General features: G+C 36.9%; 1 protein-coding gene across 14 annotated transcripts in view; it reads right to left on the reverse strand.

Annotated features, from left to right (window-relative positions):
* Positions 1-10507: 10507 nt before the first annotated feature.
* The window catches only part of TEX15 (testis expressed 15, meiosis and synapsis associated), an 82350-nt gene continuing 76641 nt past the window's right edge, over positions 10508-16216 (reverse strand). For all 14 annotated transcript variants that reach the window (XM_070781343.1, XM_070781354.1, XM_070781349.1 and 11 more), the window contains one exon: positions 10508-12776. In XM_070781343.1, coding sequence (XP_070637444.1) covers positions 12739-12776 — 38 coding nt within the window. In that variant the 3' untranslated portion in view covers positions 10508-12738. The remainder of the gene's footprint in view (positions 12777-16216) is intronic.

Genomic DNA, 16216 nt, shown 5'->3' on the forward strand with positions numbered 1-16216 from the left:
AGAAATTACACCGATTTGTTTTTTGGACGGTGGCAGAGGACAAATGTGTGAAAGACTAAGGTCTTTTTGGTAAGCTATAAATACTCCTAGCATCAGCAGTCAGTCATATGGTGGGAAATATGGCTGGAAAGCTCCTGTTCTCAAGTGCCTTGTAAATAGCAGCAAAGTAGTTGAAGGACAGAACGTGAAAAGACCGCGAAACAGTACTGAACAAACGGGATACCTGCCTTGATTCAGGAGATTTGCGATCTCCGAGGAGGTTCGTCTATAAAGGTTGAAAGGAGGTTGAGTTTCAGCTAAACCTGGCAAGCTCAGAATGAAAATGAGAGTAAGAATAGTATTTTTTTTTTGGAGTTCCTAAAGAAGATGGATTGAGAACCAAAATATACCTTGAGGAGAAATGGGAAGGACAGATTGTGTTTAGGGAGGGAGGTCCTTGACATAAAAGCAAATGTGTTTGAGATTAATGTGAGAGAATGCTCTTAAAGCTGGGAGTAGGGAGCTGAGTTTGTGAGGATGATGCTTCAGAAATGAGTGAAAAAGAAAATTCATAATTTGTTGAAGCTACGTTTGGGGATTTTGTTACTGCCATCTAAACACAAGTCTGAATGATACATTCAGATACTACTGATTTTTAGCATTGACTAAATAAATAGGTGAAAAATTATGATTTTTTAAAAATATTTTTTGGACATCAATACTGTGTATGTGAATTGAGTGTTTACTAGCTTTTTCACATCCTTATTATTGATTTCTAGGCTGTTTGACATACTTGTTTCAATATTTCACGCAGTGTGTTACTTGAATTTTATGTTTGTTTGTAAGAGTCTTGCCATTCATAATAAGAGTATTTACTATGCCAGACGGTATTCTAACTTCTTAGATTGTTACCTCATTTAGTTGTGTCACTACAACCTTATGAAAGTAGGTGCTATCATTATAGTTTCAATTAATTAAATGAGGGTACTGACGTAGAAAAATCACTGCAGAAGGTGACTGCAGCCATGAAATTAAAAGACACTTACTCCTTGGAAGGAAAGTTATGACCAACCTAGATAGCATATTCAAAAGCAGAGACATTACTTTGCCAACAAAGGTCCGTCTAGTCAAGGCTATGGTTTTTCCTGTGGTCATGTATGGATGTGAGAGTTGGACTGTAAAGAAGGATGAGCGCCAAAGAATTGATGCTTTTGAACTGTGGTGTTGGAGAAGACTCTTGAGAGTCCCTTGGACTGCAAGGAGATCCAACCACTCCATTCTGAAGGAGATCAGCCCTGAGGTTTCTTTGGAAGGAATGTTGCTAAAGCTGAAACTCCAGTTCTTTGGCCACCTCATGCGAAGAGTTGACTCATTGGAAAAGACTGATGCTGGGAGGGATTGGGGGCTGAAGGAGAAGAGGATGACAGAGAATGAGATGGCTGGATGGCATCACCGACTTGATGGACGTGAGTCTGAGTGAACTCCAGGAGTTGGTGATGGACAGAGAGGCCTGGCGTGCTGCGATTCATGGGGTCACAGAGTCGGACACGACTGAGCGACTGAACTGAACTGAACTGAGGTAGAGAAAATAAGTGAGGGGCCTGAGCCCAAACATTCGGAGCTGGGAAATGAAACCGGGTAGCCAGAGCCATGGTCTGTTATGCTCTGCCACCAGTCCTGTCAATAACTTTTAAGGAGATTTTAAATGTCTCCTCTGCCTCAAGATTACATGGGTATCTTATTAAGTATTTTAATGGAGAAGGCAATGGCACCCCACTCCAATACTTTTGCCTAGAAAATCCCATAGACGGAGGAGCCTGGTAGGCTGCAGTCCATGGGGTCGATAGAGTTGGACACGACTGAGCGACTTCACTTTCACTTTTCACTTTCATGCATTGGAGAAGGAAATGGCAACCCACTCCAGTGTTCTTGCCTGGAGAATCCCAGGGACTGGGGAGCCTGGTGGGCTGCCATCTATGGGGTCTCGCAGAGTCGGACACGACTGGAGTGACTTAGCAGCAGCATACATGTATAAATGACATACAGAGTTTACTCTAAATTTTCTACTAAAATTTCCTTACAATAATTTTTTGGGGGCAACTTTTGAATTGTGGTAAAATATATTTACCATTTTAACCCTTTTTAAGCATATAATTCAATAGCATTAGGAACACTCACAGTGTTGAGCAACCCTCATGACAATCATTTCAATACTTTTTCATCATCCCAAACATAATCTCTGTACCGATTAAACAATAATCTACTATTTCCCCTAACACACACATACTTTTCTATATTACTTATCATAAATATCAGAAGAGCCCTTACCCTGACAAGTACTTCTTGGCATTTATTCTGATACTTAAAAAAAATTAATTTACTTATTTAAATTGGAGGCTAAATACTTTATAATATTGTAGTGGTTTTTGCCATACATTGACATGAATCAGCCATGAGTGTACATGTGTTCCCCATCCTGAACCCCCCTCCTGCCTCCCTCCCCATCCCATCGCTCAGGGTCATCCCAGTGCACTGGCCCTAAGCACCCTGTCTCATGCATCGAGCCTGGACTGGTGATCTATTTTACATATGATAATATACATGTTTCAATGTTTCTCTCAAAATCATCCCACTCTTGCTTTCTCCCACAGAGTCCAAAAGTCTGTTCTTTATATCTGTGTCTCTTTTGCTGTCTTGCATATAGGGTCATCATTCCATCTTTCTAAATTCCATATATTTGCATTAGTATACTGTATTGGTGTTTTTCTTTCTGGCTTACTTCACTCTGTATAATAGGCTCCAGTTTTATCCACTTCATTAGAACTGATTCAAGTGTATTCTTTTTAATGGCTGAGTAATATTCCATTGCATATATGTACCATAGCTTTCTTATCCATTCATCTGCTGATGGACATCTAAGTTGCTTCCATGTCCTGGCTATTATAAACAGTGCTGCGATGAACATTGGGGTACATGTGTCTCTTTCAATTCTGGTTTCCTTGGTGTGTATGCCCAGCAGTGTGATTGCTAGGTCGTATGGCAGTTCTGTTTCCAGTTTTTTAAGGAATTGCCACACTGTTCTCTATAGTGGCTGGACTAATTTGCATTCCCACCAACAGTGGGAATGCACCCTCTCCAGCATTTATTGTTTGTAGACTTTTGGATAGCACCCATTCTGACCAGCGTGAGATGGTTCCTCATTGTGGTTTTGATTTGCATTTCTCTGATAATGAGTGATGTTGAGCCTCTTTTCATGTGTTTGTTAGCCATTTGTATGTCTTCTTTGGAGAAATGTCTGTTCAGTTCTTTGGCCCATTTTTTGATTGGGTCGCTTATTTTTCTGGAACTGAGCTGTATGAGCTGCTTATATATTTTTGAGATTAATTCTTTGTCAGTTGCTTCTTTTGCTGTTATTTTTTCCCATTCTGAAGGCTGTCTTTTCACCTTGCTTATGGTTTCCTTCATTGTGCAAAAACTTTTAAGTTTAATTAGGTCCCATTTGTTTATTTTTGCTTTTATTTCCATTACTCTGGGAGGTGGGTCATAGAGGATCCTGCTGTGATTTATATCAGAGAGTGTTTTGCCTATGTTCTCCTCTAGGAGTTTATAGTTTCTGGTCTCACAAATAGATCTTTAATCCATTTTGAATTTATTTTTGTATATGGTGTTAGAAAGTGTTCTAGTTTCATTTTTTCACAAGTGGTTGACCAGTTTTCCCAGCACCAGTTGTTAAAGACATTGTCTTTTCTCCATTGTATATTCTTGCCTCCTTTGTCAAAGATAAGGTGTCCATAGGTGCATGGATTTATTTTTGGGCTTTCATTGATCTATAGTTCTGTCTTTGTGCCAGTAACATACTGTCTTAGTGACTGTAGCTTTGTAGTATAGTCTGAAGTCAAGCAGGTTGATTCCTCAAATTCCATTCTTCTTTCTAAAGATTGCTTTGGCTATTCAAGGTTTTTTTTGTATTTCCATACAAATTGTGAAATTATTTGTTCTAGTTCTCTGAAAAATACCATTGGTAGCTTGATAGGGATTGCATTGAATCTATAGATTACTTTGGGTACTATACTCATTTTCACTATATTGATTCTTCTGATCCATGAACATGGTATATTTCTCCATCTATTTGTGTCATCTTTCTTTCATCAGTGTTTTATAGTTTTCTATATATAGGTCTTTTGTTTCTTTAGGTAGATTTATTCCTAATATTTTATTCTTTTCGTTGCAATGGTGAGTGGAATTGTTTCCTTAATTTCTCTTTGTGTCTTCTCATTGTTAGTGTATAGGTATGCAAGGGATTTCTGAAACCCCTTGCATTCTTATTCTGATACTTTAAAAAAAATTCCCACCCCCCCTTTGGCCACTTGACAGGTGGGATCTTAGTTCCCTGACTAGGGGTCCACAGAGTCAACCACTAGACCACCAGGGAAGTCCTGTTTGGATACCCTTGAATTATCTGGATTATTAATTGAATTCTAATTTTCATTTTCCCATACAAGATTCCATTTTCTCGCAGCTTAACATCTCTGAAATTGAGTCCCAACCTACAACCAATGACATCTTAGATTCAATCAAATTTCCTTAGAATGAGGGTTTATGGCCCAAGGGCTGTGCTCAACTTTAGTTTGGTCTCTCCTCACTCTTCATTTCAGTGTTATTACAGGAGTCATTTAATGGCTAATTTATTTCTGCTTGCATATAGTTTTACTCCCATTCTTATTGATTTAATTTTTTTTTCAGTCTATAAAACATTATAGGAACTTCTCAAAGTAAAGTTTATACTAAAAGGTGAATTCAGGAAATGTTTTTCTTACACCCCTTTCACTCTCTTCTCCTTTACTCTTTGTAGTAATCAACTTCACTATTTTCCATTTTTACTGTGTTCTTTTATGCAAAAATATGCACATATATCTCTTTTTATGCAATGGGTAATACATTTTATGTATTCATGTAAAAAATATTAAATATTTCACAGAAAACACTCCTTAATGGTTCCTATGTATTGTTCATTTTCTGTTTATAAATTCATGGTCTTCCATCGGTAAGTATAACAGTTTCCTCAATCAATGTCTTGTTTGGGCATTTTGATAATTTCCAAGATTTTCCAATTCAAGTAATACATTTATATTTTTAGTGGAGAGTTTCCATCAGGATAAATCCCTGGAAGTAAGGTTCCTGGGTCAGAGATTAAAGGCATATGTAGTTTCATTAAATATTGAAAACTGTCTTTAGATGTTGTACCTGTTTATACATGCCCACAGACAGTATGAAGAGAGCCTGTTCCCCTACAGCTTCTCCAACAGAGAATATGGTCCAGCTTTGAATCAGAACCAATATGATAGGCGAGAAATGGTATCTCAGTGTATTTTTAATTCACGTTTCTGCTTTTTTCATTTTTTTCTAAAACTAGATTACTATGACTGTATTATTCATTTGCTAATAATTCCCTAGGTCTGGAGCAGGGATGTATCACCCCTTAATTTCAAGCACTCTCCTTTCCAGTATCTGAAATCAGGGTTTGGTTAACAGCCAATGAATAAATTTGTTGGAGTTCCAGATGGGTATCAAAATATAAATTGACTTGTATGTATTGCTATTAAAAGGTCCCTATATAATATTAAATGGTGAAAAAGAGACTGCCCAAATAGCACAGTCTCATTCCTGTAAAACCACACACATACAAATACGCCACAGAGAAAATAGAAGGATATTCCTCCAAATAAGAATAGGTGCTATTTCTTGGGAGAGATGTAGAGGTTTTGTCAGATTTTTATTCTCTACTGTATTGGAATTCTCTACTGTATTGGTGAAATTTTTACAATGAGTACAAAGTCATTTTATAACTATAAAATAACTTAAATTTTAAATTTTGAAAAAAATTTAAAAATCTCAGTAAGATCCAGAAAAGAACCCATTTGTGACTAAGGATAATGGCTGATGGTAAGTGAATAACAGAGTACTACAAACACACAGCTGTTCTCACCTGACCTCTCAAGGAAATGAAGATGCCAAAATCCAGTGAGTAATTGGGAAACATCCTGCTACATTTATAAATGCTAAAATGGACTGGCAAGTTAGGAAGTAAATGTCAGAACTAAATGGTTATTCACTTAAAAATAATAAAATTGTTTAAAAATTAGGCTTGAGATACACTTTGAAAACTAATATCTGAAGGCTAAGAGTTACTGGAAACTGGAAACCAGAAAGACCTCAAGAGTGATCAAACAGAAACATGGATACAAATAACCAAAAAGTGATAACCAAAGGGGAGGACAGTAACATGTGATTCTGTTTGCAACTGTGAGCACCATACAGAAAGATACTGTGGCTAAGAATTAAAAACAGGAAATACATTAAGTACAAGCAGAAGTGAAATATTTCACTTAATGTATCACTTGAGATTCTGACAGCTGTTTCTGGGGAGATACATAAAACAAAAACATGGAAAACATTTGAGAGGAGTATCCAGCAATAATCTGAGTCAACAGATACTGAGATTAAATCACCTGAAATTGCTCCATGTTTTTCCACATAAGCCCATTGATCATAATGCTGAAATGCTAGAATGACAAAAGTTCCTCTGAGTCTATTTGTATATATTGTCATTTTTTCTATGGCTTTACTCAATCTATTGTCACAGGTCAATAAGGTGAAAAACCTCCCATAATAATCCTATTTGTCCACTTCTGGATTTCTAAAATTTTGCAAATTTATTTCCAATTTTGAACTACACTTTAGTATTCTGTGTAATATATTTATGTATTATGTATTCATAGTAATATTAACTTTATAAATTATTGCTCTGAAACTTTTCCTTAATGTCACTTTATTAGTATTATCATCAGTTTTCTTTTCTGCAAGGCAAATGGTGAATCTCTGTCCAATATTCAAGTATAAGGTTCATCTCTCCATTTATGTTTTTTATAAGCAGCAATGCTATAATAAAGAATATATCTGGCCGTTGTCCCTGGTTCCTGGAACCCACTTCAGTATTCTAACTGGAAAATTCTATGGACAGAGGAGCCTGGCAGGCTGCAGTCTGTGGGGTCACAAAAGTCAGACCAGACTTAGCAACTAAACCACCACCTGCCACACAGTGGCCAAAATCCTTCATATTTGGAGTGAGGGGAGTATCTGTTATACTGATGAGGTGACTCAGGATGGGGTCTGGTCACCAGGAAGATCAACCCCATGTCAGGCCAGCCAACTTTGGGCCAGCCTGACCTTAGGGGAGGGCATAGGGCTGGGGACTGAACTCATCTGTGTGACCAAGGATGTAATTACACATGTTCATGTAATTAACGGAGAAGGTGATGGCACTCCACTCCAGTACTCTTGCCTGGAAAATCCCGTGGACGGAGGAGCCTGGTGGGCTGCAGTCCATGGGGTCGTGAAGAGTCGGACACGACTGAGTGACTTCACTTTCACTTTTCACTTTCATGCATTGGAGAAGGAAATGGCAACCCACTCCAGTGTTCTTGCCTGGAGAATCCCAGGGACGGGGGAGCCTGGTGGGCTGCCGTCTATGGGGTTGCACAGAGTCGGACATGACTGAAGTGACTCAGCAGCAGCATGTAATTAAATTCCAATAAAAACTCCGGTCACTCAGTCTCTGTGGAGCTTCCAAGCTGGTGAACACATTGATGTGCTGGGAGGGTTTGATCCAAAAGAGACACTCATGATGAAGTATCATTCATTAACAGATTATTTTTACTTTGTCATTTGATGGATACCAGTAGAGGCTGTATGAAAATTTTTTTCATTATTGCAGGTTCCTGGGTCAAGAACCCAGAAAGCCAGGCAATAAAATTAGTCTTTAGTCTGTCCTAATATTTTGCCTTGAAAAATTCCACCAAGTGGAAGACCACAAAAGAAACCTAGCTGACTCAGCAGGTTCTGTGTTCATTTTCAATAGATGACATATCTGAAACATTTTTATGACTAACCTGTAAGAAAGGTTAAGAGGGTGGGTGTATCTTTAAGAAACTGTCACAAAAGTGAACGATCTTGGGTTAGTTTTGAAAACAAGGAGGGGGGGATGGAAAGTAGAGAGTCTGCCTTTCACCAAAGCTTACTGGAGGATAATCTTCAGGATAACATTTGAAAAGAAAAGTGGGAACACAGCCAATTTTGAGGAAATTGTTTTCATTAATATTCAGATGTAGTTGTAAACACCTTGGTTGGGAGTTATTAGTTACTTGATTTAGCATAACTCTCAATATGAAAAATAATTCACTTCTCAGTATAACTAAAATGATCTTTGCCAAGGGACTAGATTTGTATGCACATAGAGCAATTGTTTCTTAATCAAGTATGAAAAATCTCAAGTTACTGTATTGCTCTTTGCACACTGTGTATTCAAAATTTTCAAGGGATTATATGTATCAGGTTAACAAGCTGATGACTGGAATTAGAAAGCAAATAGCACTGAGATACGTCTTATATTCTTTTCAAACCAACAATACTGAAGACTATTAACTGATGTTCACTAAGATGACTCTAGGGGCAAAATATCTTGAAGGGCCTTCTGCATGAATGCATTTATAAAATAAGGGAATAACATTTGCCTGTATGGGGCTATATAAAGATTAGCTGATGCATGCACACAAGCAAAACAACATACTTTAGGCACAAATCAGATGTTCAATAATTGCTGACTGAACACAACCTTCAAATAACCAAACATGCTCAACTGACTATATCAGGTCAAAACATAGATTCTCACATTTAAGAAAAAGAAATGAATCTGTCATAGATCTAAATTATTCTTACCTAACCAAGGAAAATAGACTTAAGTATAGACTTATAAATCCTAAGATAAATGCAGTTTCCTGTGACAAGTAAGAATGCAGTGTGTTTTAAGGGTTCCACAGGGTATTTTAAAGGAGACTTCTTATAAATACCAGTTCAGTTCAGTTTTCTTTAACGGTTAAAAGATTCAGAATTATGATGCTAACAATAAAGCAGACAACAGATCTTATACTTCAAGGAATGAGTAAAATTTATATCATCACAAAATTTTCCTATCTTAATCTCTATCTAATGAGTTCTTTTAAATCTTCTTCCCACATTGCATTACTAATCAACACTTTACTTTCCAGTTTCTCTTCATTAGCTCTGCTAAGAATCTGCAGTCACTCCTCTTAGAACTGTGTCCATCAGATCTAATTTAAGGAATGCTTGTCTTATAAAAATAATTTAATTTTCTTCCTCCACACTGCTTTTTTTCAAACTACATTGATAACTGGGAGTTAATCACACTACTCAAGCAATATCAATATGGTAAGAACTGAAATCAAACTATGCCTGTAAAAAAAATTTAATAGCTCTAAAATACCACATATACTTGAATACAAGTCAATTTTTCTCCTAAAATTATTCCCATTGAGAAGAATATGGAGGGTTACTTTATTTTGAAAGTCTTCAACCATTACTTTAAGGAAGGTCTTTGGGAAGGAAATTAACTTGAAATGACTTCAACCAAAAGCAATTTTAGATACATACCCAGGTTTAAAAAGCATGTATCTCAAAGAATTTAGAAGTGAGGATGATATGCTTTGGAAAGCTCTGTAATAGGGCTCCAAAAGGATCTGGTGATGTCAAATGTGCATAAAAAGTGAAAGTGAAGTCATTCAGTCATGTCTGACTCTTTGCAACCCCATGGACTGTAGCCCACCAGGCTCCTCCATCCATGGCATTTTCCAGGCAAGAATACTAGAGTGGGTTGCCATTTCCTTCTTCAGGAGATCTTCCCGACCCAGAGACTGAACCTGGGTCTCCTGCATTGTAGGCAGACGCTTTACTGTCTGAGCCACCAGGGAAGTCCCAAATATGCATAAGAGGACTTGAATACATCTGTTTATGAGTTAATGCATTTTAATATAACACACAATTGACATTTAAACATACACATCGCTAAAAGTTTATATATTTTAGTTTACCAAAAAAATTTTTTGAGGAATTCTCTCATCAGAGAAATGAAAAGTATAGCCTTACATTTGGCTGGATTCAGAATTCAAGTTTTAGAAGCACTTTTATACTAGAAATATTAACAGAAGGCACAGTGACAGAATTAAAATATATGAAGTTAATTTGATTACCTCATCAGAGGCCCCCCTGAATATCTCAGCCTATGGGTCATGCAGTCAGGCTCTACTGCATTACTTTATTTTGTACGTGTCAATTCTCACAATGTGAAATAAATTACTTATATATTTATTGATACTTGGCTGTCTTGACTGGAGTGAGAGTCACTCACTCATGGAGTGAGTCCCTGCGAGAGGGCAGGGACTGGGGCTGGTCCTGTGAACTCCGGGCAGGAAGGAAATTTGTCAGAGTCGGGAAAGGGAAGGAGGAGGTGAAGGCAGAAGCAGCTGGAGTAGAAGCTTATTGAATCTACTTAGGTCAGCAATCTGTGGGCTCTTCTTCTTGCAATGAGCGTATGTACAAACCAAAGATCATCCATATATTTCCGTATTAGTCAAGAAACACAAAACGGAAAAAAAAAAAAACATGAAACTAGAAGGACTAGAAGGAATTCAGTTTATTCATATAATTCTTCAAGTTCCAAGACAATAATATTTACAGACAAGCAGTTTTTTATTAATAATGCTTGCTCAAACTTTAATTTGTTCTATTTTTATTTTTAGAGCCAAAACACAAACTTGAGAGGAAGAAATGCTTCATTTTTTCATGTTCTGTTTCAAAGTGCAGGTTTTAAAATGTAACTCAATGTTTATAAGGTTTTTTTCATTACACTTTTTGCAAGAAATTAAAACTCACGAAATAAAAATATCACAAAGCCAATATTCAACAAAATCTGCGAGTTGTTTAAAGAAAGTATCTTTAATCAGAATACTGAATTTTTGATTAACCTAATAGAAAAAATTTTAATAATAAATCTGCAACATCTTTCCCTAACCAAACATTAAACAAATGGGAAAAGCAAAGTCATTCTTTGAAAAACAGCTGATATTACTGCTTTAATACCTTTTCAGGAGTTCTGATTTTTACAGAATTTTTCCAAATATATCAATTATCTGGGCAAAACATTTATGTTATTTTTGTACTACTTTAGTTCTAGAGTATTTTTCTAATTCCTGTTTCAGTTGCAGTTTTTTGCTTGACTTTCCCCTTTTAAAATCTATTTGTTAAAGAAGAACCCTGAAATACTCTGAATTCCATCTTATTTGGTTAATGTGACTAATGAGACTTACCCTGGAAGATCTTAGTGTTTTTCTAAATTGAACAATTAGCTACTCTACAATAAATGTGGCTGAATCACACTCTCTTTGGATACCTATACTAGATAACATAAAAAGTTAGCTAACATAAAAAAGTTGCCAAAAAAAAAAAAAAGTTGAAAAAACACTTTAGCTTTGCTAGTTATTTAGATTTAGCCAATGCAAATCTCTTTACCACATTTTAGGGCCCACTAGACTTGGGAAGGGGCTTACCTGGTGGCTCAGATAGTAAAGAATCTGCCTACAATGTAGGAGACCTGGGTTTGATCCCTGGGTGGGGAAGAGCCCCTGGAGAATTGAATGGCTACCCACTGCAAGTATTCTTGCCTGGTGAATTCCACAGACAGTAGCCTGGTGGGCTACTGTCCATGGGGTAGCAAAGAGTTGGACGCAATTGGGCGACTAATACTTTGACCTTCAGACTTGGGAAAGTCTATCTAGTTGTGAGGGATCTTTCTGACTTGGATCTTACAGAGACAGGGAATGATTGTTGGTGGGCAGAGCACTTGCTGAACACACTAAGCCCTGTTGTTTAACGAGGATTATTACTCAAATACTTTTTACTTTCGTGGAATGTTGAAAAGGAAAAAAAAATCTATGATCACACCATTAAAAAACTTGTGTTGCATTATTTAACTACTGAAATATAACTCAACTAATGGCACAAGCTAAAGACATTATCCCCATTATTTGCTATAAAATCACTAGAAGAGCCGTTTCAATTATAAAATACAAATAAAAAAGAATCTGGTAGAAAGGGCTCTTCTGGAAGAAGGTGTTAATGTGCTTTAAATTTCAATATCATGATCTAAAACTGCTTCAAACATAAAGATTTTTAAAGTCTCTACTCAAGGACAAACACTGAAAATATGCAAACCTCCTTCTCTGTTAAAATATATTATGCCAGTTAAAATTAGAAAATATTGAAATTAAAGGTATTTCTCATATTAGATAAATTATATGAAGTTTCAAAAATTATAAAATTATTGGTCTAATGACTGATCTAAGTAAAAAAAAAAATGCTTAAGTCATATGGCACAACACTACCATAAATTTGTATCAAAAAATATCAGAGACAAAAATCTTGTTTTCAAGAATTACTACTATTACTTACCCTTAATCATATTAAATGTTACATTTACTCTCCTTATTCCATTAGCATAATCCCAAAGAGATTCTTTATATAATTGTAACAGCTCTAATAGCAACATCTCAAAAAATAAATTTCACAATATAGTTATTGGTTCTGAAGGCTAGATGAGTACTGAAAATAGCCTAGTATGCAGTTCACAAAATTAAATGGAAATTCTTTGGCATTTAGATGTCAGAGGTTGATTTCTTATTGCATTATATGATATACTATTGCATTTAAATGTTTTATCAAGTTTGTAATGTTTATAATTTCTTACTAATTGACATATTTTTAAATGTTAAAAATAAAAAATACATAAGTAAAAAAATACTTGGATAAACTTGTTAAACCCCCTTTATTTTAGTAGACAGAAGACAATTCTCAACGTCCTGGCTCAAAGGGTTCTTGATGGCATGGACCTGGAAGAAAAAAAAGCATGAGGATTTGAGATGAGTTAATGATGCAGACAGACGGCATGTTTAATAGGAAAGCGGAAAGAATCCAGTTAAGTTATAGCCAAAGAAATCAGAGTTCAGACTGCACATCTGCCCTTCACTAGCCGTGGGATCCTGACAAAACTACAATATTTAATCCTCTCCAAAGAGTAGCTTCCTCATCTGTAAAAGGGCAATAACATCCCTGTATCTCTCTCATGTATCTTGTGAGAATTAAGTGGAATAAAGGATGTAACTTGTCTTGCACAAGGGCTCTCTCAGCTCTCCCTTTAGTTCCACTATGGTGCTACGTGCAAGCAGCAAGAGCAACAGCAAGGAAGTGGGCCACAGGGCTTCTCACATCTTAAGAAGGATACGGTTTGTTTTAGTGTGATGTGATCTCTATGGATTATTTTCACTCACAAAAACTAAAAGATGTGCTTACTGTCTTCTAATTGTTTTAGAGTTACTCTTTGATACGATAATAAGTGCTTCCCTGGTGGCACAGAGGTAAAGAATCTGCCTGCCAATGAAGGAAAAGCAAGAGACGCAGGTTTGATCTCTGGGTCAGGAAGATCCCTTGGAGGAGAGCATGATAACGCACTCCAGTATTCTCGCCTGGGAAATCCCATCGACAGAGGAGCCTGGTGGGCTACAGTCCATGGGGTCATAGAGTTGGACACGACTGAGTCCACACAGAGGCACATATTTATAAGTAAGCAATTGTTTCTTTTCCTTTTATTTTCACAATAATATAAGTGACAGAGAAGGCAATGGCACCCCACTCCAGTGTTCTTGCCTGGAGAATCCCAGGGGCGAGGGAGCCTGGTGGGCTGCCGTCTATGGGGTTGCACAGAGTCGGACATGACTGAAGCGACTTAGCAGCAATATAAGTGAAGTGAAAGTCGCTCAGTCGTGTCTGACTCTGCGACCCCATGGACTATCCATGGAATTCTCTAGGCTAGAATACTGGAGTGGGTAGCCTTTCCCTTCTCCAGGAGATCTTCCCAACCCAGAGATCAAACCCAGGTTTCCTGCATTGCAGGCAGATTCTTTACCAGCTGAGCTACTAGGGAAGCCCAAGAGTACTGCAGTGGGTAGCCTATCCCTTCTCCAGCGGATCTTCCTGATCCAGGAATCAAACTGGGGTGTCCTGCATTCCAGGAGGATTCTTTACCAACTGAGCTATAATATAACCCAAGGAAACATGTAACCAAATATAATAATAATATAACCAAAAGGAAATCAACCCTGAACATTCATCGGAAGGACTGTTGCTGATGCTCCAATACTTTGGCCACCCAATGGGAAGAGCCAACTCATTGGAAAAGACCCCAGTGCTGGGAAAGATTGAGGGCAGGAAAAAGAAGGGGATGACAGAGGATGAGATGCTTAGACAGTATCACCAATGCAATGGACATGCATTTGAGCAAACTCCAGAGACAGTGGAGGATAGAGGAATCTGGAAGGCTACAGTCCATGGGGTCACAAAGAGTTGGACACAACTTTAGCAAATGAACAAGTCAAAGTGATAACAATTAAAAATTTTGAGAAGTAAAGCTGGATTTGATTCCAGAGATAGCTTTTTTAGCATCATAATAATTATTAACACAAGAAAGTTCAAACTATGAAAACCTTTATGCAGCAACTACATTAAAGATTTCCTATTCTGACATTTCAAATGTCTTTTTTAATTCATAGGTTTGCCATGTCTACTACACTGTGTTTATCATTAAAGCAGCAACAGCAATGTATCAAACTGAGCAAAAAGGAAAAAGCATAGTCATATACCCTCCCCGCCCACTTCTTTCCCTCCTCCTTTATAGTTTTTTTTCAGGCTATGATTTAGGTGAAAACTTTCCAATCCTGTTTAAACTTACTTGGTGGAGTGGGATGGGAACGAAAGGATACAGAGATAATCACACCACCACATAACACTTTTTTTGTGTAAGAAATGCACACAAAAGGACTATGGAAATACAAGAGGAACGGTCACAGGAGAGAACAGTAAGCAGTTCACTGTGGTTTGAATATAGAGGTGGAAGTGATGGGAAATGAGGCTGTGTATGCAGGGCTGTGAAGGGCCCTGCATTCCAACCTAACCTATTTGAGTTTTGTCCTATAGGTTAACGGGCACTGGTGGCAACTCCAATATACAGGTGCTGCTGTGATGAGGTTTCCTAATTAGAAACAGAACTACCCTAACTTTCCCTATTCAGACAAATGAGTGATAATCCAGTCAATAAAATTTTCTCCTTTAGTTTGTAAAAGATTCCAGGATTGAGAAAGAACTTTTTAAAAAAACACAATTCAGCAATTTATTTATTTAAATTTTTAGCCACACACCATGGCATGTGGGACCTTAGTTTCCTGACCAGGGATCAAAGCCACGTCCCCTGCATTGGAAGGCAGAGTCTTAACTGTTAGACCACCAGAGAAGTCTCTCAACATGTTTACTGAACTCTCTATTTTAACAAATACAAACCCTTGATAGTGTTAATATATTTTCTTCCTTCTTTTATATTGCAGTTAATACCAAGTAGAGGCAAAAAGTCAAATCAAACCTTCAAAACTAGTTTTTGGCTTAATTTGCAAGTGGTATTTTTCACCTTCTATATCTGAAGACACACACAACTTACAAAACTATGATTTTCCTTGAGAAACAACTTTTCACTTTAAAAGAAAATCTTTTATTTCCCCATTTAGGACATTAAGAGATGATTACATACAGTACCTTGTACCTCTGATGGTAGAATGCTGCTGCTGCTAAGTCACTTCAGTCGTGTCCGACTCTGTGCGCCAATAGATAATTGTAGTTTTTGCAGAACTATTAATAATTGTTTTCAAAGTTTGCTTTAACTATGGTAAATATGCCTTTCATTTTAATTAAAACTATATTCTACAAGCAGAACTGTTTCAGAAAAAAAATTTCAAGTTCCAGTGGCAATCTACCAAGTTGCTCTACCAATACACTTCAATTAACTTCCATTCACGTAGGCCACGATATTATATTAGAATACTATATATCTGATTGAAGTTCCCTTTTCTACCTTCTTTTTACTCTATTTTTTCCTCCATTTATCAAAAAATGTATGTTCACAATAGGAAACCTAGGAAATAAAGAACACTCTCCACAAACCCGAAATTTTATCACTCAGTGAGACAAGTTAAACTATTAGTGTATTTTATTTCAGTATTTCTAACCGTTTATTTACATAATTTATATGATACAGTTTTGAAAACTGTCACCAGAAATTTTTATAAACCCTTCAATGGTTGCTTCATATTTCATTAACTATAATTTACTTAACTATTATTCCTTGAAGCTGGGTTTTATTGAAGAACAGCTTAGTGATATTACTTATTTTTTCCTCTCAGTCTTTGATAACTAGGTTTCCACTGACAACATAATTCAACTGCCTGAT

The sequence above is a fragment of the Bos indicus genome, chromosome 27 (genome assembly GCF_029378745.1).
Source record: "Bos indicus isolate NIAB-ARS_2022 breed Sahiwal x Tharparkar chromosome 27, NIAB-ARS_B.indTharparkar_mat_pri_1.0, whole genome shotgun sequence".
Taxonomy (NCBI): domain Eukaryota; kingdom Metazoa; phylum Chordata; class Mammalia; order Artiodactyla; family Bovidae; genus Bos; species Bos indicus.